The sequence below is a fragment of the Candoia aspera genome, chromosome 2 (assembly GCF_035149785.1).
Source record: "Candoia aspera isolate rCanAsp1 chromosome 2, rCanAsp1.hap2, whole genome shotgun sequence".
NCBI lineage: Eukaryota > Metazoa > Chordata > Lepidosauria > Squamata > Boidae > Candoia > Candoia aspera.
The window spans coordinates 186671120-186696044 of NC_086154.1; the positions used below are offsets into that span (position 1 = coordinate 186671120).

Sequence of the window (24925 nt, forward strand, 5' to 3'; positions counted from 1 at the left end):
AAGCATAAGAATTTGTTCTGAGTACTAGCAATTAGTAGGCCCTTTAACTTTAAAATGAAAACTAATTACCCTCAGTTCTCCTCATTTCAGCAACTTTTAGGCAGAATTTTGTTGCTGCTAGTGTTAAGCAGTTGTGAAATAAAACACAATTGTTCACACACAAATCTGCCAATAGATTCTAATGCACCTTCTGACTCACTTGGAATATAGCAAGTACAGAGCAGTGGTGGCTGATGTATAAAGCAGCTGGAATATACATTTTGCAGTTTCTCCAGCACTCAATCATTTCTGAGATAAGACAACACGAAAAAGCTGGTTAGCAATAATTAGGCCTGCATAAACCACACTGTTTGGATAGGGAAAGATGGAATGGCCAAGGACATTTTTTTCTCTTCTTTGTACTAGGAGAGGAAAATAATGATAGAATGGTGATCTGCTTTATCTTCCCCAATAATTCAGCTGCTTTCTCTCCACAATATTAAGACTGAGTTGCATCACTAATTGCCACACTCTTCCATCCCATTACTGCGCAGACATCTCTGTAGCAACCAACGGAGTAACCTGGACATCCCATGTGTCCGGCTGCAACGCCTCAAGAAAATATCACACATCACCACTATGCGGCAGGGTGACAAAAAAATCAAATATTATCTGTGGGGCCGATGACTATTTTAACCACTGCAGCTTGTACTTGTGAGGTGGAATAAGCAGCCATTTCATTTATTCATTTCTTAATTTTTCAAAAGCAGTGGTACCAACACATGACTTTTTTAGGAGAAACAGTAATTTAGATATGGTGAACTGGCCGTCCTAATGAGGCAAAGGAACAAGAATTTCCACGTAATTGATGGGGAAGAAGCCTGACTGCCCATGAAGCATGCCTTCATACCAGTTTTCATCAATCTGGTTAGTGAGGGTGATGACATCGCCTTCTTTAAAACCAAGCTCCCCTTCGTTTTCAGGGTCAAAGTCATACAGAGCTCGACAACATGGCTGATCCATAGCAACGCCTACGTGGAAAGAAAGAAAGGGCTTACAGAAGGCTGTAACAAGATGCAGCATTGCCATAGTCAATGGGCATTAACTACAACAGGAGACAGACCCTCCATGATTAGATACCATCTATGTCTTTACTGTGGAATGCTAAATGCCTAGTTTGTGCTTATATCAGCACTAGGAGAAGACTTCATTCTTCCAGACCTTTTATGAATCTCTTATTATAACAGTTTAAAGCCCTGATTATATGATGGCTATTAAAAAACTATGTGTTTTTAGCTTTGTTGTTGAATTGCTTTATAGCTCACTTTGTTGTAAATTATTATAATGCTTTAACATAAAATTATATATCATATCATATATTATTCAAAGAACATCACAGTGCCAAATAGGAAAAAAGTATTGCATCCTGTCTTGCTTATGGGCTTCCTGTAGCAGCTAATTGTATTCTATCAGCCCATGTGGATCACAATGCAATTTGTATTGCCTTATGAATGATGGGATGGAATTCAAAATGAGATGCCTTTATAACAAACACTATTTATGCGAGAATGAAATGTTATGAGTGTCTAACAGCCATCCAGCCTTAAACATTCTATAATTCTTTCATAGAATATTACTTTTTAAAATAAAAAATCTCCTTTGAGTTAAACTTAACTCCTGGTGACTTTATGGAGATAACAATACATCAATGATTTGCCACTGCCTTTTTCTGGAATTTATTTCAACTTCTGAGTTTACCCTGTAGCCCTTCTAATTCCAGTTACTCTTCCATCTCAACACTAACTGGTCCAACCTTGCTTAGCAGTTTGAGGTCAATCAAGGTGCTGCCACCTAGCTGGGCTTTCCTTTGATATAAGACATTCTATGAAAGGAAGGAAGGAAATGAAAGAGTCGTTGAGCATGCGATGGGCAGCAGAGAAATTTAATAAATAAATAAATGTATCTCTGTGTGTATAATTGATCATCTATACTCAGATTGTTTTGTGAATCTCACTGACCTTATATAATATTTCAAAATAATTTATCCCCCACCCCACTACTATCTCTAGGACAACAGGATTAATTTGTTTCTCCTCCCCCCAGGATCATAGGCAGGCCTCCAACTTCAGAGAAAGGAAATTCAGAGATTTTCCTTTTACACTTTTTAAAAATCTCCTCTTTTCCAATTCTTACCTGAGGGCCTAGGAGTGGTAGCATTAGAGATCCCTCCATTGTGCTGACTATTCTCACTAAAGTCCAAGCTCATTCGAGGCTTTGGCTGATATTCTCTTCTGGGTTGAACTGATGTTTCTTTTATTCTGTCAGAACACGAGCAAAGCAGATTTAATCTGAACTAGTAACTAGAAACCAAGCAATTTCTATCCACTAAGACAAATCAATGCAAACATTTCTTTGTATTCTCATAACCAGCTTGTCTACAAGCCAGCTATTAATCATGCTTCCTACTATGTAGTGTAGAACTTTGTCTGATAATTGAAAGTACTCATCTTCATCCTTTTGGCCCTAAAACTGAATGGACTGGTCATTCTTAATACTTCATCATAGTGATCTGTTATAAAAAAGGAATGCATAAATTGCACAAATGTGTCAAGTCAGTATCTGATTCATGTTCAAAGGGCTCTCCTGGTGGCAGAGGACAAGTTAGTTTAGGCTTCTGTTAGGCTTCTATCCTATCTATTGACCTATTCATCAGGTCGATATATGCCTTGACATTCATACAAAGGCCAGTTTCGTCTATTAAATGTACTTCAGTGTATATGGAAGATATCTTACAGGGTCCCCTTCAGTATGTAGAATGAATGGAATCTGTAATGGAGGTATTATTCTACTGTAGTCTGGAAGGTGGAACTGATGCTAACTGCAGCTGCTTGTTGAGACCATTATGTGCTGGAAAACCAGGGGCCAGGTCATAAACATTTGCTATATAAAACCAGATTGGACTTTATTCACCTCTCAGCCCCACAAATATATTACATCTCCTGACTACCCAGAAAGCCCACATCTCAGTCGCAAGGGTTGGCAGTAAGACTCAAGCACTTTCCTATTTGTACTGCTTGGCTGGTTCTCTGGCTACGCTATTGCAACATTGAAGTAAAATTAGTTTTAAAGTATCACAGATCCTGCCTGCAATTCCTTCACATTCCCTGGGCAGGGCAGGTTGCAAGGTGCCTGGTCTTTCTTGTCAAAGCCTTGAGATTGAGCATGGTACTTTTATTTGAAGTTGTAGAACCAGAGCATTCACTCTTTACTGAAGGTCTGATTGTACAAACCTGCTTTTTTGAAACAGAAACCCGAGTTTCTGCAGAGCTCTCATGCTTGGCAATTAGAAGTCATATTTCCCATTTGCAGTAGGGTAGAGGCTATACAGATTCCCAAGCTCACTAAATTTCCTGAAATTTCTCTTGATGGAATCCAGTAGAGTGGACCTGTCCAAGGTGCTTAATGTCAAGAGCAGCTTGTTCTGATTAGAAGCACATAGGCAAATACATACTGTTGAAGCTGCCTTGTCAAAATCCATAATAATTTAACCAAACAATAGACTTGTAAACCACAACTTCTGTAAACTGTGATAAATGATAGTTGAACTCTAGGCAGGCTTACGATAAGAAAACATGATTTCAAGTTGAAAAAGCTATGTTTCTATCTATGTCCTGCAAACTAAAGTTATAAAATTATTTATTTTTAGTTATTTCATGATGATATCTATAATTCTAGTATATGAAGACCATTTAACTTGTTTATAGATTCTTGAGCCCCACCACCACACCAGAGCAAGACTCTTCAAAAGAGTCCAAAACTCTTTTGATAAGATTAACACAATTCCTCAAGAAATTATCATATAACTTTAACTCATAAAAAAGACAGATCTCAGTACAAGTCATTATAATCAGGACTAAAAGAAACATAACATATCATGACTGTATGCAATTGGAGAATGATTTAAAATCCATAAAAAAATAACCAAGCAAGCAAACTTGCTAAGCAGTGGGGAAAAAAAGGTGAACTCTATTCGGTTCATATTGGAATAAGTCACTTTCTTTTCTTTAATGTCCAAGTACAACTTGGAAAAAGGAGCTTTTGAAGGACTAATTGCATTACATCACTTGAATCCAATTGCAAGAAAAGGAGCAGCAGAATAAGTCCAGAAAGAGTGGAGATTTAGAAAATCAGTGGGCAGGAAAAAACAGAAGTTGCTGGCAAGTGTGTGCTGGGAGTGCTTCACCAACTTGGAAAAAAAAGTGGAGTCCCTAATGTTTTCTGAGGCATTATTAGTTCTGAGACTCATATTGATTCTAGATAGAAAACAAGTTTTTAAAAACATCTGTTGTGTCTCTAAAGCAGTGTTTCTCAACCTTGGGAACTTTAAGATGTGTGGACTTCAACTCCCAGTAGAGGAACAAATATTACCTGACATGATTGAGACTGATTTAAAAGTGGATTTTAAAATGATAGCCTAGAAGAATGACAAGGAAAAAGATGTTACACCGGACATACAAAAGAAACCGGCTGATGTTTTAATAATTAAAAGGGATACACAAATAACAAACCAAGAGAGTGACCTGGTAAGAGGTGTTACTAAAATTGTTTATACTTGTGGTGAAGGGGGAAGTCATTTCTTTATATATTTCTCTTTTTTCCTTTACTATATTCTTGTTTTTTCTTTCTTTTCTATTTTTCTTTCTATTTTTTTCTTTTCTGCACCTTCTATTTTTTTTCTAGTTTGTATTAGTTTTTATTGTTGTAAATTGTAATCTTTAATAAAATTACTATTAAAAAATAATGTATTTCACTATATCTTAGGGATGCCAAACAATACAGCTAAAAAAGCTACATTTTCTCCACTTCTTTGCAAGAAATGAGGAATTGATGGTGCTCTACTTTCTATTCTCATAAAATAATACAAGAAAAATACTCTACAGCCAATGCTAGCCCAGGAGAAAAACAGGCATGCTGTCTCCTACTATGGAACTCCTGCCTGGAATATATTGTTAATATGTTTTCTACTACAGATTAAGGTTACTATGGTAACTAATCATTTTGGCCGGCTGAAGAGGTTGAATTTAATTGTCCCCTTTTCACGTGTTAATGGTTGCATTGCCTAAGGGAGGAACTTGCCTGGACTTTAGTTTCAGTTGCCCTTCTGTGTAGGCTTGCAGAGAGTATGCAGCTGAGAGAAATCTCTCCTCTCAGCAAAAAGCCTTTAAATATGTTTTGCTTTCTGTAAACAAAATTATTTTTATAGAAATGCCTGGTGTGTGACTTTTCTGATCTCTCCTGGGCTAAAGGCTTTCTAGCACTCTGCCAACAGGTTATGGGCCCAGTAAGCAGCCCAGTAAACCCAGTAAAACCAAGAGAGAATAGAGAGATCAGCACCACACCTCATGCACAATTTAAAGGCAGGTAGCAAAGACCTGTGAAGATTTTCTTTGGAGCCACCTGGAGATTTTCCAGCAACTGCCGGACTACAGGACAAAGAAGCCAGCTGAGGTGACTTGCAAAAGAAGGAAGAAGCCATGGCTACCTCCCAGCCCTCAGCAATGCCTCTGGAGCGCCTATCAGAGACCAACTATTTGAATTGGGCCCTGAAGATGGAGATGTATCTTCGCAGAGAGAATCTTTGGCTGCCAATTGGTGAGCAAACCCCCCAAAATCCCAGTGCTGAATGGCTTAGACAGGATGAGCAGGCTAGAGCCACCATTATCCTGGGAGTTGAGGACAATCAGCTAGTCCATGTGCAAGGTATGCAGTCTGCAAAGCAACTTTGGGACGCTTTGAGAGACTTGTATGTAAAGGCAACAGCAGGGAGTAAAGCTACCCTGACAAAAAAGCTGTACAAAGCCTACCTTGCAGAAGGAGATAGCCTTCCTGAGCACCTGCATTATATTCAGCAGCTGTTTGTTGAGTTGCAGGAGAGAGGAATGGAATTTACACCTCTCACAAAATCCTATATCCTCCTGTCCTCACTGAATGAAACGTGGGACACGCTGATTTGTACCCTGGAAGCTATGCCTGAAGCAGACCTCACCCCATCGTATGTTACACAGCGCTTACTCGCTGAATGGGAGAAGAGAGAGGAAAGATCCCCCCCATCTCTTCTTGGAAAGCTGCAGTACCAGAAAACAAGGGAAAAGAAGGGAAAGGAAGCTGAGGCCACAGCACTAGCCAGCCAGCGATGCGTCACCTGTGGTTCAGCTGGACATTTGCAGAAAGACTGTGCCTTGAGACCCAAGAGTAGAAAGACAGAGAAGAAGAACACAAGGACAACACAGAAGAAGGCTCTTCAGACAACCCAAATTGCACAGGTTGCTGAGAAGGGTAATTCTGATGTATGGGTGTTAGATTCTGGGGCCAATTGTCATTTATATAATTGTAAAAGCTCTTTTGTGTCACTGCCTAAAACTGAAAGACAAAGTGTATCTTTGGCTGATGGGTCTGTGACCAAAATTATGGGACAAGGTGACTTGTATTTATCCTGCTTGGGAGAAACTGTAAAAGATGTGTTGTATGTGCCAAATTTACAATCAAACCTTTTATCTGTGGCACAATTGGCTGCAAGAGAGTATGTCATAACATTTAAGAAAAATGGTTGTGAGATATGTAAAAATGGAAAATTGTGTGCTACTGGTATATTAAAAGACTCCTTGTACATTGTGCAAAATGCAAGGAAGCCAAGCTGCAAGGCTACAGTTGGCAACATGCCATATCATGACCAATGTGTACACCTGATGCACAGGAGATTTGGTCATGCTAATTTCAAGTATATAGCACAAATGCCACAGCTGTGTGCTGACCTAAAGATAAAACCCTGTGATAAATACTTAGATTGTGTAGTTTGCAAAGAATGCAAAACACTAAAAGCTCCTGTGAGTAAGCACAGTGACAGAGTTACAACTAGACCTTTGGAAATTGTACACTCTGACATTATTGGTCCTTTTGCTTCAAGTCTTGGACAAGCAAGGTATGCAATGACCATCACTGATGATTTCTCAAGATACACATTTATCTACATCTTGAAACATAAAGATGAGGCATTTGAGAAATTTAAAAGTTTTTTGACATGGGCAAATGGAAAATTCCCTAGGCCTGTATCTGCACTCCAATGTGATAGAGGAGGAGAGTACCTTTCTCACAAATTCAGAAGGTTCCTAGTGGAAAAGGGGATAGAACAAATTCTTTCTAACCCTTACACCCCTCAGCAAAATGGTGTTGCTGAAAGAAAGGGCAGAACCTTGCAAAATGCGATGGAATGCATGTTAAAAGATTCACGATTATGTTTTAAGTACTGGGGAGAAACTTTATCGACTGCTTGTTATGTACAGAACAGGTTGTATAACTCTGTGATTCAGGACACTCCATTCTATTTGTTTTATGGTGTGAAACCAAAGGTAAGCCATCTTAGAGTGTTTGGTAGCACTGCATGGGTTCACATTCCAAAACAGCAGAGAAGGAAAGGAGGCCACACAACAAAGAAAGCCATCTTTGTTGGCTATGAACAAAGCCAGAGGAGCTACAGGTTCATAATGGGAGAGAAATTAATAATTAGCAAAAGCACTTCTTTTGCTGAACAAAACTGGGGGAGATTAAACTCTAGCTCTCCAGTTGATCTGACCACCACAAGAGAACAGCAAGGACTTGCTGATAGTGATCTTTTGCCTGATGAGGACATTAAACCAGAAAAGCAAACTGAAGATCTGTCTGATGAGACAGATGCTTCTCAGGAAAGTGATAGGAGTCAAAATTTAAGCCCTGTATTACCTCGCAGATCTCAGAGGAGTAATAAAGGCGTTCCTCCATCACATTTTCAGGCTGAAACAGTAAAGGCTTTTCACATATTCACAGAACCTGAGTCTTTAGAACAAGTGAATGCTTTACCACCAGAGATTGCACAAAATTGGCATTCTGCCATGCAACAGGAATTAGCATCCTTGAAAGAAAATAAAACATGGAAACTGGTAAATCTACCTCCCAATGAACGCTGTCTGGGTTGTAGGTGGGTTTTCAAACTGAAAAGGGATGCTGATGGCAAAATCCAAAAATATAAAGCAAGGTTGGTTGCAAAAGGGTTCACTCAAAGGAAGGATTTAGACTTTGACAAGACTTTTGCACCAGTTACTAAAGGTGAACCAATTAGATTACTGTTAAAAATTGCTGCACTCAAAGGAATGTCAGTTCATCACTATGACATTCAAACTGCATTTCTCTATGGTGATTTAGACCACAAATTATACATGCAGCAACCCCCTGGCTATGAAAAAGGGGAGAATCTAGTCCGTGAACTGCAGAAGTCAATCTATGGGTTAAAACAAGCTGCTAGATCCTGGAACCAAAAAGTAGATGAAAAACTGCAGAATTTTGGTTTTGAAAAAGGAAAAGCAGATCCATGTGTATATATGAAGGAGGACAAACAAGGCTGTATGTATCTGTGCATTTATGTTGATAATTTGCTGCTGTTCACACCAACAGAAAAACAAAGGCTTGATTTTGAAGCCTGCATGAAAAGCCATTTCACATTAGAAAGCTTTGGAACTGTAACAAATAACCTAGGTTTGGAAATACACAGGAAGAAGGATGGTAGCTTTCTGTTAAACCAAAGGGGAGATAATGTTAAAATATTGTGAATGGAAAGACATACAGAGTTGTCAAAAAAAATTGGTTTGCGTCTTATTCTGTAGTATAAAAAGGGGAGTGTTAATATGTTTTCTACTACAGATTAAGGTTACTATGGTAACTAATCATTTTGGCTGAAGAGGTTGAATTTAATTGTCCCCTTTTCATGTGTTAATGGTTGCATTGCCTAAGGGAGGAACTTGCCTGGACTTGTTTTAGTTTCAGTTTCCCTTCTGTGTAGGCTTGCAGAGAGCATGCAGCTGAGAGAAATCTCTCCTCTCAGCAATTATTTTTATAGAAATGCCTGGTGTGTGACTTTTCTGATCTCTCCTGGGCCAAAGGCTTTCTAGCACTCTGCCAACATATATGAGCCACACACATATTTGTGGAAGTCTGTGCCCAGGGACAATGTGTGTGTTCAGGTCCAAGCTTCGACCATTCACAATAGTTCCATGCATGGAATGTTTTGCACAACCCTAAAACAAACCACTTCATTAGCCACTCTAGAAAATACATATTTAATGGGGAGCCAAATTGTGGGTAGCAACAATGGAAAGCTTACTGTGGGGAAGATATTTTCAGTGGAATAACTGTTGCAAAATGTATCATGTTCCAGCCCTAAAATGCAATTAAATATGCCTATGCATTTTGTTCTATAACCCATGGAAATTTGCTCCTCTGTTGAAAAGACAACACAGCTATATCTCAGTGTAATTTCATCTCAGGTTTTCAGCCTTGACATTAAAAACATATGCCCAAATAATTCTGTTAAATGTTTACTACCTTTCTTCCAGCTTCAGACTAACTTGTTGGAGAATCTCTTTGGCTTGCTTGTGGTATTCCAGCTGGGCTTGTACTAGTGCAGTAAGTTGGCTTACTTGTTCAATCTGCAAAGAGACAGCCTTATCACAACACTGTTGTGTAGTGCATTCAGTCCTCTGAAAAAGTAGTGAATAAGGAAAACTCAACTTCGAACTGAATAGCAGAACTGGAAAAAACATTACAGCCCTCTTCCCTAGGATTGGCAAAAAAGGTAGCCAGTATTCAGTTGCTTCCTACTGGCCATTTTCTGGAGAACCATCTAAAAGTCAGACAGCTTCTAGAATATGATATAGGTAGACTTTGCTCTAACCAACAAGCCACTTACATTCATAAGCAAGTGTGCATATACAGAATCACTTAATGCAGATTAATTGTGTCCTATCTATAAAAGAAACTGGATATGCATGCATATACTGTAGCAAGTCTGGATTTTTTTTAAAAAAAAGACCTGACTGTGCAAGACTAACACCTATTGCTGTTCAACATGCAATGAAAAACAATTCATATATTTAATCAAAGTCACTAATATAAAAAAAGAAAACTTTCTTAATGCCCTGCACCCTGCAATATGTCTCCAAACCAGCTGAGGAAGTCTTTAAATTATTCCTGGACATGTCCTCGACTGAGGCTCCATCTCAGAGTATTATAATACTACTTATCATTAGAACAATAGTAATTCTTCAGAATATAGCATTCTTGCTACCAGAGTGGTACTTGAAACAATAGGTGGTGGTGGAACCCTGCTCATTTACAAGTAAAGCCATGTGAGGAAAACCATGTTTTCACTTCAGAGTGAAGGGTTTCTCTTCCACACAAGTAAAATACAGAGCTGTGGTATGGCTGAATCAATACCCAGAACATTTTCATTGTTCTGGGTTTCAGCCGAGACAAAATTGGAGTGTGTCTTATGGGGATAGTCATCATTCTTTTCCCAGAAAAAAATGTGAAACTCCATATTGGCACGGATTTAGCCTTAGCAGACTGGTATTTGTTAGCTTGACTGAATTCTATATATTCAGTTTCAGTGGAGAACAAGAAAGCTACAATAAATGCTGTGATCCTGCTTTATAATTTATTGAGGTTTGTTCCAGCACGTTCAGATATTATGTAAATTTATGTAAAACCTGATTTATTACACACATCAACCTGAAGGGGGTATAACAATAAAATATTTTATTCATCTTGAGGAATTTTTGAGGCATATCACCATTATTCTGATTGTAAGTATTTTTACACCTGAAACCAAGGAACTGTGGAACATTGAGATTATTCAAATAATTCATAGGGGAGCTAGAATTCACGTTGCAATCCATGGTGCTGTGGATCAGTCCCAGCAGTGTCTAAGATTATTACCAAGTCTTCTTCCAAAATGCCATTCACATGAAAATTGATAGCAAGAATAATAATTTGCTGACAGTGCCAATTCACCTAAAAACATGTTTGCAAAACTTGCCCTTGCAACTCCAAAATACAAACTACTTTTCTAGCAGGATAATCACATTTAACCTTTAGGTAATATTTTGCCTTGGAAAACCAGATCTACACACTTATGGAACAGAGTTTAGGAAACAACACCAGAAAACTGTTCATTTTTTTTAAACATTAGTTACTTAAAAAAATTAATCTGTTACTGAAAAATCTATCCAAAATACAAAAAAAAAAGGGGGGGGGAGGATTTGCTCACATCCATCTCTAGCAGATTAAACATGCTTGATTCAGCAATCTCTTTTGACTCGTCAAACTTCTCTAGGGCTTGGCGGAGTTCCTCATCTGGGATCTTGCCTTGTCTTTTCTTCTTGTAATCGAAGTCCAGGCGTCTGCCCTCCATTTTTTTAAGATGATGCTGAAAAGGAGTGGAGAAAGTACAACAGCTTTATAAACCCCCCTTTTTTAATCCCTTCAATTCAATCATGACTCTTCAGAAGTAGTTTGCCATTGCCTTCCTCCTGGGCCTGAGAGAGTATGATGGCCCAAAGCCACCCAGCTATCTTTGTGCATAAGGCAGGACTAAACTCAGTCTCCCAGTTCCTAGCCCAGTATCTTTAACCACTACACCAGATTGACTCTTTTATGAACCTTAGCTTAATTAAACTTGCTAATAATGGCAATTAAGAATGGTGCTATTTATTTCCAAGCAATGAACAAACTTATCTCATTTTTTCAAAGACAAGTTGTGGACAAGTGAGAATGATCAAACATTTAGAATTTAGAAAAATGGACATGTAGAAAGTAGTAATTGCTTTAAGGTAAGACACAAACTAGTTTGCAAACTAGGGGGGTTGACTTATATAAAACCTAATTCATAAGACAGTATGAACTCTCTCTAGACAAAGGAAAAAATGCTAAGTTAAAGTGCTGTTCAAATGAACAACAAGCTAAAATCTTTAATGTGCAAGGTCAGAAACTTATCTGTTTACTGGAATGCTAAGTGTTCAAGAGCAAAAGTGTATTCATGATTTTACCTACAACTTAATTCTCAATAATAATAATACTATTAATATATATTGACTTGATATATTTACTTAGAGGGATTCCATGCTAATATATTTATTTCAAGCAGATTGATCAGATACTAAGATTTTTTAATGGAAAGTATAACCCCCTAGTTTTTTAAAATATACACTACAATTAATATATAATGACAAGAGTTTCCATTTTCCTGATTTTCAGCTTTATCACTGGGCATGTATTATGACTTCATTTTTTAATGGAGTACAAGTGATCCATTAAAAAAATCATTATGGACAGAAAGTTATAAATTTCAGTGCCCTCTCCACTCCTCTTTAACATCTACATGAAGCCACTGGATGAACTCATCTGTCACCATGGGGTGAGTATCATCAGTACCGCTGGCAAATTAAGCAATGTTGGTGATGTCTTATCCTGGTGCCTGGAGGCTGTGAGGGCCTGGATGGGGAACAACAGGCTTCAACTGAACCCTGGCAAGACTGAGTGGTTTTTGATTTTGGGCTTGCCAGTTTAGGGGCTACTCCCTCTCTGGTACTGGATGGGGTTGCACTGCCCCAGAGAGACCCTGTGTGCAACTTGGGGGTCCTCCTAGACTCGTGACTCCTGCTCAAACAGCAGGTGGCAGTCTTGGCTAGGAGGGCCTTTGCACAGCTTCATGTTGTGTGCCAGCTGTGCCTGTTCCGGGGTCCACTCACAGTCACTCATGCCCTGGTCACCTCCTGTAGGAGGTGGAGGAGTCCTGGGTGGACTACTATAATGCGTCCTACATGGGGCTGCCCTTGAAGAGTATCTAGATGCTTCAGCTGGTACAGAATGTGGTGGCATGGGCAGTTATGTGTGCCCCTAGAGTGGCACACATTACACCTCTGCTCTGCGAACTGTGTTGGTTGCCAGTTTGCTTCCAGGTCCAATTCAAGGTGCTGGTTATGACTTTTAAAGCCCTTCAGGGCATGCGGTTGGGTAATTTGAGGGACTGCCTCTTCCCAATTACATCCACCCATCCCATCAGGTCCGGCAGAAGAGGTACTTTGTGGGTCCCGTCTGCTAAGGAGTTACATCTGACAGGATCCCGGAGATGAGCCTTTTCTGCTATGGCACCCGCCCTGTGGAACATCATCCCTCTCCGAGGTGAGATTGGCCCCATCTCTACCAACCTTCTGGAAGTCCCTTAAAACCTGGTTGTGTCAACAGGCCTGAAGGTCGCAAGGGAACAGTGATCTGATAAGATGGCTCCCTTGTTCATAATCTGATGCTCTCTCTTAGTTTTTTCATGATAATACTAATTGTTGTACTTTTGTATGTTTTTAAAACTGTTTTTTATGGTCTGTTTGTACGCCACCCAGTGTCACATCACGTGAGATGGGCGGCCATAAAAATATGAGGAATGAATGAATGAATGAATGAATGAATGAATGAATGAATGAAGTGAACCCTTTGATATCATGGCAGGAGTATGGTCCTATTTTTAGCCATAGCGTTGAAGGAAGTATAATTTTTACTTTTACTCATATGATAAAATTACTCTTTGGGATTACCACTGTTTCAAAATAACAGGTCAGTCTTTTTGGGGACATGAGCCTTGTGCAATTAAGGATATTAATACTTTAGATCAACTTACTGAAAGTCTCCTAGCTGTTTGAGTTATCACAGGAGAAATGTAGAGACTGCAAAATGGTACTACAATTAAAACATACTTCTGTCTTTCATGTTGGTCCCGAAGTGTTAGCAGTGTCAAAAAAACTCTTGGATTATTATCAATATTGGCATGCGATTTAAATAATTCTCAATTTGTAAATTCTTTTTACAAGTCATTAAAAATTATCACTAAGAACTTTGGAATAAGGAGCTGTTCCAGCTTACATAGTATATGGCAAAGGGTCTTAAAAATATTACCTGTAATACTAAGGAGATCCCTGTTCAATGCTGGAAAGAAATAGCTACTCCAGATTTACATTCTTGGATCACAAAAATGTATTGAATTTCTGTGTATCAACTGGATCTCTATTGATACATTGGAAGGATTAACATCATGTCATGTGGTCAAATTTTGATAATTTGTTTAAAAATTAGGCTGAATAATAGTTCTTTTATGTAATAAATATTTTTGCTGCTTCTTTTACATTGTTTGGGAGGGGGGGAACTCTTCTTTCCTTTTTTCTTTGTTTTTATTCTTTTCTTTGTATATTAAGGCAAAAATCAGAAAAAGAAAATCTGGGACGTAATATCTATGGTATTCTGAAAGCCACAGAATGTCCCGTAATGTCTACATAAAAACATCACTGAATTCTACATTGTTTTTTCCCTACTTGATATCATTGCCTGTTATTTAGAAGATATTTTAGATGGTGTTTACTTAAGTAGCGTAAAGAAACAAGACAAAATCTATTCTGCTACCACAATAGATCTGTGCCTGTTGTAATGTCTAGCTCAGCCTTTCTCAACCTTTTGAGCCTGGAGGAACCCTTGAAATATTTTTCAGGCCTCGAGGAACTCCTGAACATTCAGGCTAAAATAGAGGCCAGAAGTTACAAAATTAGTATATTCGTTTCATGTATATGTGCATTAGCAGTGTTCTTAAACTAAAAATAAAGAATGAAACTTACTTCTTTAATGTGAAGTTGCCAAGATTTTAAATAATTTTTTAAATAAATCGTGATCTGCCAGGGAACCCCTAGTGACCTCTTGCGGAACCCTAGGGTTCCACAGAACCCTTGTTGAGAAACCCTGGTCTAGCTAATTCCTTAGCAAAATTCCATTTATGACAATACCTGTATTTCCCTGAGATCTTTGTCATGGAGATTTTGCAGTGGATCAATGAAATTCTGCTTCACATTAATATCCAAAGCATCCTTCACCTCAGACAGCTCCCGCATTGCTTCTCCAACATCACCTAAAGCTGGGCCTAAAAAAGGAAAATAGAAATGCTTTTTATTTTAATTTAAATTGATGAAAGGATATGTTTTTTTCATTTTGCTTCTTAAATCCTTTCAACTTCCACTCCCAAAAACTGGTTGAAAAGTTCGTCCCTGACCTCAGTGACATCATCAGACCGTTGGACATTGCCCTCCGAGGCTTAATAAATAAAACAGAATAAACCCCCTTCCCCCAAATATTGCTTGCCTCAGATTTAGAGCTTACATTTGCTTCAAACTATTCTCTAAGAGTTTACAGTAGTAGTGAATTAGGGATGTGCAAAATTTGTTGATCAATGAATTGAATGTTCTGGGGTTGGTCTGTTTCACCTAGAATACCATGTCCGGAACATCATGAATGGCTTCTGGTTCAGAGAATTTACTTCTGCAAACTGATGAACTGTCCCCAGGACAGCACGGTCCAGGAGATTTGGCATAGTCTGAAATAGAATATTCCTGAGTTCTCCAGAATGTTCCATTCCTAGTTTGATAAATTATGCACATCCCTATTGTGAATACTTAATTAAAAAATTAGGTTTAAATTTTCCCAAAGGCTATTGGATAAGGCAGACGCAGGAATCCAAATGAGAAGCAAAATATAACCACTCCCTTTGAATTGGACACTCTGTATATGTTTAGAGTTGTGCTTTCATCCCAGTGCATTGAAGTGCAAAAAAGAGAAACCTCTGGCATACAAACGCCTGTATCTGAGATCCGATATTGGCATAATCCAGCCACAGACAAAGAGCGTTTATTACTTTTAAAAGATGAAACAAGAAGAAGCCAACATTACCAAAATTGCACTCTTCTCCAAGTTCTCTCCCAAATTTTAGCATTGCATCTGCAAGCAGGGCTTCAGCTTGAGGATAACCTGGTCCTTTTTCCTGGCCTCTAATTTTAGACATGGTGTTGAGCATGCTGAGTTTAGCTCTGGAAGCTACAAGCAGAGAGGAAACTAATCAGGAGAGACAATAAATTGGGGTGATGGGAAACCGAATCATGCATATATATGAAGACCTCGTTGACATAAAAGAAGAATCTCACAAAAGATTCTTAATTTAGTTTCCTTCTAGACAGGAATGCACACTAGGCTTCAAACCTGGATGCAGGTGAGCTCTTTTACAGTGGTCACAACTTAAGGGCACTAAATGAAAACACTGCCCCCCCTCCCATGCAAAGAATCGCTAGGAAAGCTCCATAACAATTCCTGACCATTCTACAAAATTTTATTTTTTCCATCAGGCATATTTCTCATGGGTATATTTACCAGGGAAACAGAATGAGCTGCATCTCTTCTCTTATCACAGAATTAAACATGGAGAGACCAGTGCTAAATCATGTTTTGTATGCAGAAGCTTCCGGATTTTATCTCCAACATCATGAGGATAAGAAGAGCATTTGGCAGGCAGAGCAGAACAGTTTGCCTTTTGACACTCTTTCTGGACCCCTTTAGATATGTTAAACCAGTGTTTCTCAACCTTGGCAACTGATTGTGAACTTCAACTCCCAGAATGCTGGCCAGGGAATTCTGCGAGAAGTGCACATATCTTAAAGTTGCCGAGGCTGAGACACACTGTTAAACTATGCTTTTCATCATCCCTTTGCCACGAAATGGGATTTGAGGGTTGCAAACTAACAACGCTGGTGGAACCGAGTTCTGTTTATAAAGGATGAGTTTATTTCCACCTTCCCCTCGCAGCCCCCTTCAGTCCTCACAATTTCTTGCGGAAGTTTGGAATAAGACTATGTGCGGAATAGGGATTTCCAGGAAAGAAGTGGGAATTCCTGGCTGCTAGGCTGCTTTTATATCAGAAGTGCCTTCTCACTTAAGAACTGTCTAGGATTCAAGGCAGTGTTGGTTGTAATAGTCAAAATGTTGACACACCCAGACAAACCTAGGTGGAAAAGATTTTTTTTTTTCAGAACAAGAAAAAAATCAGGAGGAGGAAACTAATGAAAGGAAAGTCTGTCCATGTCACCTTGCTCATTGAACCAGGAAGCACACATCTTTGCTAGCTGTCATTGAACAAACAAGTGCAATATTACTGTATCTATTAAGGTTTGCTTTTCAGCAATTTATGTTTCAGGGCCTTCAGGTATAAGTGGTATATAAATTCAAATGCCCTCCTCTGTAAGGCATTTAGTCCAACCACTGACTGGGAAACTGGAACAACCATAAGACGACTCCAACGTTTTAATACTTCATGAAGGTACATACTTCCTGATCCAACTTTTTCTCCACTAATTTTTCCCTCATGCATTTTTCATCCAGAACCCGCTGAGAAACATTATTTTGCTATTTTGTCCAGGCTGACCTTAACCATCACTCAGAACATCTGTATTACTGAGGCCATGTCCCTGCTTGCAGGTAATGACAACACAAACATACTCTGGCAACAGGCTTTTTTGGTCATGTTGCAATAGCATTGCCTAGACCATGAATAAGACAAGCTTAAGTTATCCTTAGTTCTACTAGTTAAAGTAGCATTTTCTCCTTTTCCCACACCATCCTAGGCCAGCCTCAAGATGTATAAAATTTGATTATCAGAGAGAAATCAATGATGGCAGTGACTGGGAACAGAGGCAACAGAGATGGAATAGGAATTAGCCATGAGGACAGCAAATTTCACACTGACATTATTTTCTGCTAACACAAGGATGGGTGGATAGCACTATAATTCGGTAGTGGGAAAAACAAAGGTAAAACTCAGGGTAGAACGATTACCTGTGTATCCAACAGGCTTTTCGTTGTATAAAATAGAAGACTATTCCGAATATTGCAGTTCTGACAAATGCGAGGAAGATAGGGTCAAACTGCGCACTTAAGTTTTGGAATCTCATTCTTAACAGAAAATCTTTAAAATAAAGTTGCATGTATCATCCTTCAGGGAAGAAAGAACATTCCTTTCCTTTGCTAAGTATTTTGTTCTGGGATGGAAACAGGAGAAAATGGCAAATAAGAATTTAGAAAAACGATGCGGAAGAGACCAGGCCAAACCTGTGCAAGACCTGGTCTTGCATGTATGTATGTATGAATGTATATGCGCACACACATACGTAAGTGAGCAGAGAGTGTTTCTTGCTCTTCTTTCTAGCCTAGCTAAATAACCTCTGATTCAAACAGAAGTAAAAATACCTGGATTGGGTTGAAGATATTCGATTGTCTTGGCCATTATTTCCACCACGGCCCTACTGGTGACATCCACTTTCTGCAATTACAGAACGAAAGATAAAGGGGAAGGGAAGAATCCCCAAATGAAAATGGAATAATAAATCCAATACCCTTGTTGCAATGTATTTCTTCTTCCACAGCTCTATATTATATATGGGAAATGACCCACCAGTATCTCCAAATAAACCAACTTACTGTCATTAAGCCTCAGCAGGAGGCAGGGCCTTGAAACCTCCAAGGGATACCAGGACTGAAGGCTACACCGGGAAGTTGAAAACATCCCTGAAGGCCGTCTGCCCAGCACTTCTGTACTGTTGCAAGAAACTGCATTAATTGTTGCACTCTCCTAACAAATCGGGTACGTGGCCAAATTTCATGCCTGCTATGGTGGGATATCCGTAATGCTGCAAACGCGCTTCACACAACGGCTTCTTAAGTGAGGGGGTGAATGTCCAGGAGCTTCTAGCAGCTGCAGCCACCATTGGCGAGCCTGCTTCCAAAGTGCACATGGCCCCCGTTTCTAGGAAGGCGAGATCTGTTGCCACCACTGTTTGCCATCTCCTGGCAGCACTTCACTTTTTCGTTGCAGAAAAGACCAAGGATGTCACTTCCTGACTCTTTTCCTTCCCTTTCTCTCTTATGGCTGCTGCTGGGAAGGAGAAGAGGGAAAAGCAACCAGTATCAACTAAGACAAATAGGAAAACAACTGGGGAAGAGTTTTCTGCTTCTTTCTGGGGAAAAAGCACAGCGCTGCTGGCAGGTTTAGGAGGCAGCTTCAGTGCTCTTCTTGCGCTAAGAGAAAGAAAGACGACAAAGAGCAGGTTTTCAACCGCAAGGGAGCAACCAAGGAATTCAACATTACGCTCAAAGACCTTGGCCGTAATTAGCAGCTACCTCCGTCTAGGCTCAGATACAGAATAGCTTACTCTGTAATTTGTAAGTGGAACCATTTAGGGAAAAAACAACACTATCACAAATCAGAGGGATCTAGAAAGTCCTGAAACCAGTTTCGCCACTGGCATTAAACACTGGAATAAGCAATAAAAATGAATCTGAGTCCTAAACTTGTCTCTTCCAAACCTTGAGCCCTTCCCTGCTGACACAGAAGAGCAGGAGCAGAATATGACCACATTTACCTGTAGGAAAATTAGATTCTCATCATTATTATATATGGCCTGAGCAGGGCCGGGCATTTTGCTTTTGCCTTTCCCCCCACCCCGAGGTAAGAATAAACCAAACTGCTGAAATCAGAGGCATGAGCAAGAGGTCGAAATGGCTGCAGAGATTTCTGCTGCAAAGCGGGGATGCCTTGAAAGATCAACCCTTGGCTTGGGAGGCTCCCTGTTCTCCTAGTCAACGTTAACCTTTTTGAAAATGATCTCTTTTCTCTTTGCCTCTCCTGACATCTCTTCCTCTGACTTCCTCTCTATCTGGTCTAGTTTCCTGCCTTCCTCTTTTCTTCTTTCCCTACTGCAGCCACCTCCCCCCCCACCTCCATCCTGCTTCCCCCCTCCCACTTCGTTTCTGCTTTTTCTGCTGAAGGGGAGCAGGTCTGTACGTGTGTAGCTGAGAAGAACTGACTGGATGCAGATAGAAGATCAAATGATTTTATAAGGGGTAACTTTATTACAGACAATTAATTTTAATAGTTTCAGTACATTATTTTTATTATTTTATTCATGACCCTCCTTTTTGGGGGGAGTCATGGCTTATTTATTTACTTAAGCTATTGATTCAAGTTTTAAGCAACACAGAGTGTCAAAAATAAAGAAAATCACAATAATCAAAATAAAAGCTGCTTATACACACACACACAAACACACACACGTGTGCACATATTGATTGGGGAAGAGAAAAAATACAGTATACATATACCCACTAATAAAAATCCTGTGCAATGCCCAGCTCCCCCATCTTATCAGCCTGGCATTGCCAACCTAAGCAAAACCCAATCTTCAGGATTCAGTTCAGATGGAGTTGGCAATGCCAGTCTGATAAAACTGGGGAGCTGGGCATTGCACAGAATTTTTATCAATGAGTGTGTGGGTATGTATGTATGCATGTGTGTGTGTGTATACACACAAACACATACACATACACATACACACAAACACATACACTAGACAACCCATGACCCGTTGGGTCATCCTTTTAGAGATATTTCCTTACCTAAACAGAGAAACAGAATGACCATGGGCAGATTGCTGTTGGTTTGGTTTGAAAATTAAAGAAGAAAACATCAGTTTTTTAAAGAAGAAAGATGCGTAGCAAGAGAAATATAGATGCATTCTGTTTATCAAAGGATGCTTTTGATGACAACATTTTTGGTTGATTTGCCATCCTTTAAGAATACTCTAACGTGTTCATTTCTTTTTCCTCAGCTTAAAGTGACATATAGCTGACCATGGTGGAATATCAGTTTCTCCAGATAAATCAGCACATTCTCCATGGTTTGTCCTTGTGCTTTATGTATAGTGAGAGCAAAGCATGACTGTATTGGGAATTGGGTCCATTGAAGAGGGACATCTTCACCTTCTGATAAATTGAGCATAATTCTTGGAATCATGACAATGTCATTTTTGAATGCACCAATGTTTGTCTTTGCTACAGTGAGATTCTTGTGGAGTTCTTCCACAATCATCCACGTTCCATTGCAAAGCCTTGGAAGATCCAAGTTCCTCATTAAAATGATGGGAGATCCTATCTTCAATACCACTTTATGTGGTGGCAGTTTGGAGAGTTCAAGTGAATCAAGGAAGTCTGTTGGAAAATGAGTGTGTTAGCTCCTTCACTGACAGCACTGAAGCAACATTATTCTTTCATGATTCCAAGGAAGCATCTAATGCATGTGGAATTGATTTTTCTCATAATTTCATTGAGGGGAACCAAGACAGAGTTCTCTGAGAACAGTTCTGCAGGATTTTCGAATGTTGGGTGGATGAAATCAATACATTCTTCCTTGCTGGCAGAACCATACCTTCAGGTAATTCCATTTCATCATTTTCATTTTTGTGAATTTTGCCTTCTCCAATATCCAATAAGAATTTAGAATATCTTCCTTCTTCCTCACTCAATCTCATGCATGAATTCTCCACATAATCTTCAATTCCTCTTTTCACAACTGCTAGAACCTGACAGCAATCGCCACAGCAAATGGTTAAAATTCCCCCAAAGGACTCATTCTTGCCATATATATTGCGAAGAATCCAGTCTATGGCTCTCCCTCCTAATCATGGGGCTCTTATGCCAGACAATAAGCCTCGCATGTTGAAGGAAATTTGCAGTGTTGGAGTTTTTTTTATGTTGCAAAGAGCATTTTCATTCATTTTCAGGGGTATCTTGAATCTTTAATGCGCTGTCCTACCACCAGGCATCAATGTTGCTGCAATATCAGATGATGCAACAGCAATAGCAACATATCCATCTCCCCTAACATTAGCAAGGATCAAGTTGGTGACAAATGTCTTCCCTGTCCCTCCTGGTGCATCAGTGAAAATTATTGAAGAAAATTGCTTTGCAAGCAGTTACAGACATAGTCATATACAGTTCTTTGCTCATTATTCAATGGGGACTCATTGTACAGTACAAATTCCTGCTGTTGCATTGCAGTTCATGCAATAATTACAGATTGCCACCATTTTGATTACTTGTACCGCTTGTTGGTTTTGGCAAGTTATATTCTTAAAATGTTTTGCTAAAGTTCTCAAGTTTGTTTTGGAAATACAGAAGAGCTTGTTTATGATGGCTCTCATTGATCATATTAGAATCCTTGATAGTTCTCTTGATTTGGAGGAAATTTTCAGACATTGCATTCTTGAACTGGTTCCACAATTGTCATGGATTGTTGATTTCAGTGTTTGTTAGCAGGACGACAAACAAATCTCTCATTGTTCTGGGGATTCTTGTTCTTTCGGCATCTTCCAAGTTTGTTGCCATTGATCATCAGCTAGCAACAATCCTCTATCTCTGCAGACTCTTTGAATGATGGAAGGATATGTCCATCATGTGTCTTCAATGATGTGAAAGATACTGGCCCCTTTATATGATGGAGAAGCAGTCTCAAGTAGTAGAGGCCATAGCTTCGTGGAGAAATGGTCCAGAAGTTGTCCCAGAACATGGGCTTCAAATATTCTGGAGTACTCCTCCACTCTTTTCCCAATCTTCCTTCTTTCCCATCTTTTATTGGTCCAAGGGTAGAATCTTGGAATATCTGCATAGTACAGAGTTTTTGCAAATGGATTGTGAGTTCAAAGATCCATGAATTCTGTTAAAGTGGTTCTTACCATATCATTATTCAGTTGCAGAACCACATTATCTCAAAAGAATACTTGATGCTGCTGGGGAAGGTGCACTTGAAGGTGAAAAATGGCTGGTTCCCTCTTGTGAATTGGAAATCCAAGTATCAATGTGACAGCTTCAGACGGCCCAATATATCTGCCTGTCAAGTACTGTTGAGATGACAACTGAGCTTCAATAGTTGGGCATTATAAGGACCACCCATTGAGAAGTTATAGTTCAACTTTGTCATCCTGCTTGAAGTCCTTCAAATCCTCCCATTTCTAAAGACCGTCTCCTGTAGATAGGATATGAATCATCGCCACACCTTGAATGCTCATTGAATGGCTTCTGGTATCTCTTACTGCATGAACCATTTTTCTAACATGCTGAGTTCCTGGTGCAATACAGACCATGGATCATGTACTTCAATATTAATTTATACAGTTCTGGATATTCATTTGGGCCTGGTATTTTGACTTGCATGAATCTATCATAATCTTGTAGTCTTGGCTTGGATGCTTCATCAAGCCACAGCAGACAGTACAAATGAGGCAGACTCTGCTTTTGGTATTCCACACTTAAGCAATACTCCTACCAAAGAGACCATGTGCTCCAGTGAGGTACTTCATGAACAACTTTCTCTTCAAGTTGAATATTCTTGCAATTACATATGGCTGATCATTTGGCTGCTGATTCAAAATAAGATGCTGTTGTATTTCTGGCCAGTTTGGATTGCACACCATTGTAATGAAAAATGAAGCACTGCCATACTTCCATATATACATCATGGCATCTTGACATCATTCCATCATATATCTCAGTCCACCAACAAATGTTAAAGAGAGGATGATGCACCTTCTGATTTTTCTAAAATCATCATCATCATCATTCAATGCATCAGTCAGGCCTCTGTATGTTGTTGATCTCAGGTTGCTTAATTCATTCAGATGTAACTCAGCCTTCAATCTAAGCAGCCATGTCAACCAAGTATTGTTGGAATGGACGTCCTCCTCTGAGAAGGTTATTAAACTAATTCGCATGGTTCATTATTCAATACACATAGTAACACATTGCTGTTAGTTTCCTGTTATTCATCATTTGGAGCTGAGGATGCCAGCTATCATCTTCAAGTGGAAAGAAAAGTATGTATTGAAAGTTTTCACAGGAGTGATGGGACTCTGAAATTATTTGCAAACCACCTCCTTATTCAACATAATGTGCCGTGATGTTGGTTCAGTTTCAGTGTTGTTTGGTATAATGACGGCGACTTTGATGCCAATTTGTGCATTAAATCTTCTCTCGTGTTATTGATCTCGGTCAAGATCAATGACAATGGATGCTTCTGGCATGTCTTGAATTTGTTCTTTTGCAAGTCGAAGGGACGCAATGTACGGGTTTCGTTGTCATAGTAATTTCTCCAATAATTCAACAATCTCATGTTGAATTCCAACATTGTGGAGTATACCTATTCTCAATTCTACACTGTCTTGAGGATCCATGAAGTAAATTTCAATAAATTTGGCTTGCTGGTTGGGGTCTGGCATTAAATGTCCAATGTAATGATGGATTTGCCTTGAATAATCACAGAACGATTCCATCCATTCCTTTCTGGAATGACTTCTTTGGCACCGAAGGAGGTCATTTGGAAAAGGCAGTTGTACTGTCTGATGGTCTTCCTGAATTCATTTGCAATAGGTTAATCATTGCTGTATAAACTGAGGAGTTCATCAGGTGGAGGTTGCAAATTGCCTATCTTGACCTTTCCCTTCACACAGCAGGAATTGGCATTTTCTCCAGGGAAAAACAGTAAGGGCAGACTTTGGCCCTGGCACCAACATCAGCAGAAATATTACATTGTGTGAGTCATGCAATTTCCCTTGCTCTTTCTCTGTTGAGGTCTTGTCATCGAAGGCGGGTATTGTGTTGAGGAACTCTCACAGTAATTACTGTTTGCCACATATTCTCAAGCTGATCTTCCCTTTCCTCCTCCGTCTCTTCTTGTGTCCTCATTATCTGTCATTCATTGTCATTCTGGAAATGTGCAGCCCTTTCACCCTCCGTTTCTTCATCTCTATTGTTATTTGTTCTTTGTCTCTGATCCTGGAGACATGCATTTCTCTGCTCCTCTGTCTCTTCCTCTCTTCTCTTTCTGTGCCTCTTGTTGTCATTCTGGAGATGTGCATGCCTCTTCTCCTCTGTCTCTCCTTCTCTCATGTTATTTGTCCTGACTGTTTGATCCTGGATCTTTGTCATCCTGGAGTCATGAGGCCTTGGACTCATCTGTTTCTTGTTCTCTCCTCCTCACCACTTCCGGACAAAATTTGGTGTCATCTGTTGACCATGACATCCCCCCTCTCTTCCCACATGGCATAATTATGCTAACAATATTTTTTATTTTTATTTTATTTTTTATTTTTTAAATTGTATTTTTATTTTTTTTATCACAATGCTGTACGGTGCCATTACTGCCTCAGAATAGTTTAGAATCCCTGCCGGCTTCTCCACTGACTTGTGGGAAGCTGTCAGGGAGTGTTTGAAATGAGGATCACATGACCACGGCTGACCACAGCAGTGCAGCGGCGCTGATCACCACAGAAGAGTTTAGAATTCCTACCAGCTTCCCCATTAACTTTGCTTGTGGGAAGCTTGCAGGGAAAAAGTCAGT

General features: G+C 39.5%; 1 protein-coding gene across 1 annotated transcript in view; it reads right to left on the bottom strand.

The window, feature by feature from the left end:
- Positions 1–463: 463 nt before the first annotated feature.
- Positions 464–24925, bottom strand: part of SH3GL2 (SH3 domain containing GRB2 like 2, endophilin A1) — a 113566-nt gene continuing 89104 nt past the window's right edge. The window contains exons 3-9 of the mRNA XM_063295025.1: positions 17947–18019; positions 15604–15747; positions 14667–14800; positions 11114–11272; positions 9391–9494; positions 2173–2297; positions 464–1010 (exon numbers count right to left, since the gene is read on the bottom strand). Of these exons, the coding sequence (XP_063151095.1) occupies positions 811–1010; positions 2173–2297; positions 9391–9494; positions 11114–11272; positions 14667–14800; positions 15604–15747; positions 17947–18019 (939 nt within the window). The 3' untranslated portion in view covers positions 464–810. The remainder of the gene's footprint in view (positions 1011–2172; positions 2298–9390; positions 9495–11113; positions 11273–14666; positions 14801–15603; positions 15748–17946; positions 18020–24925) is intronic.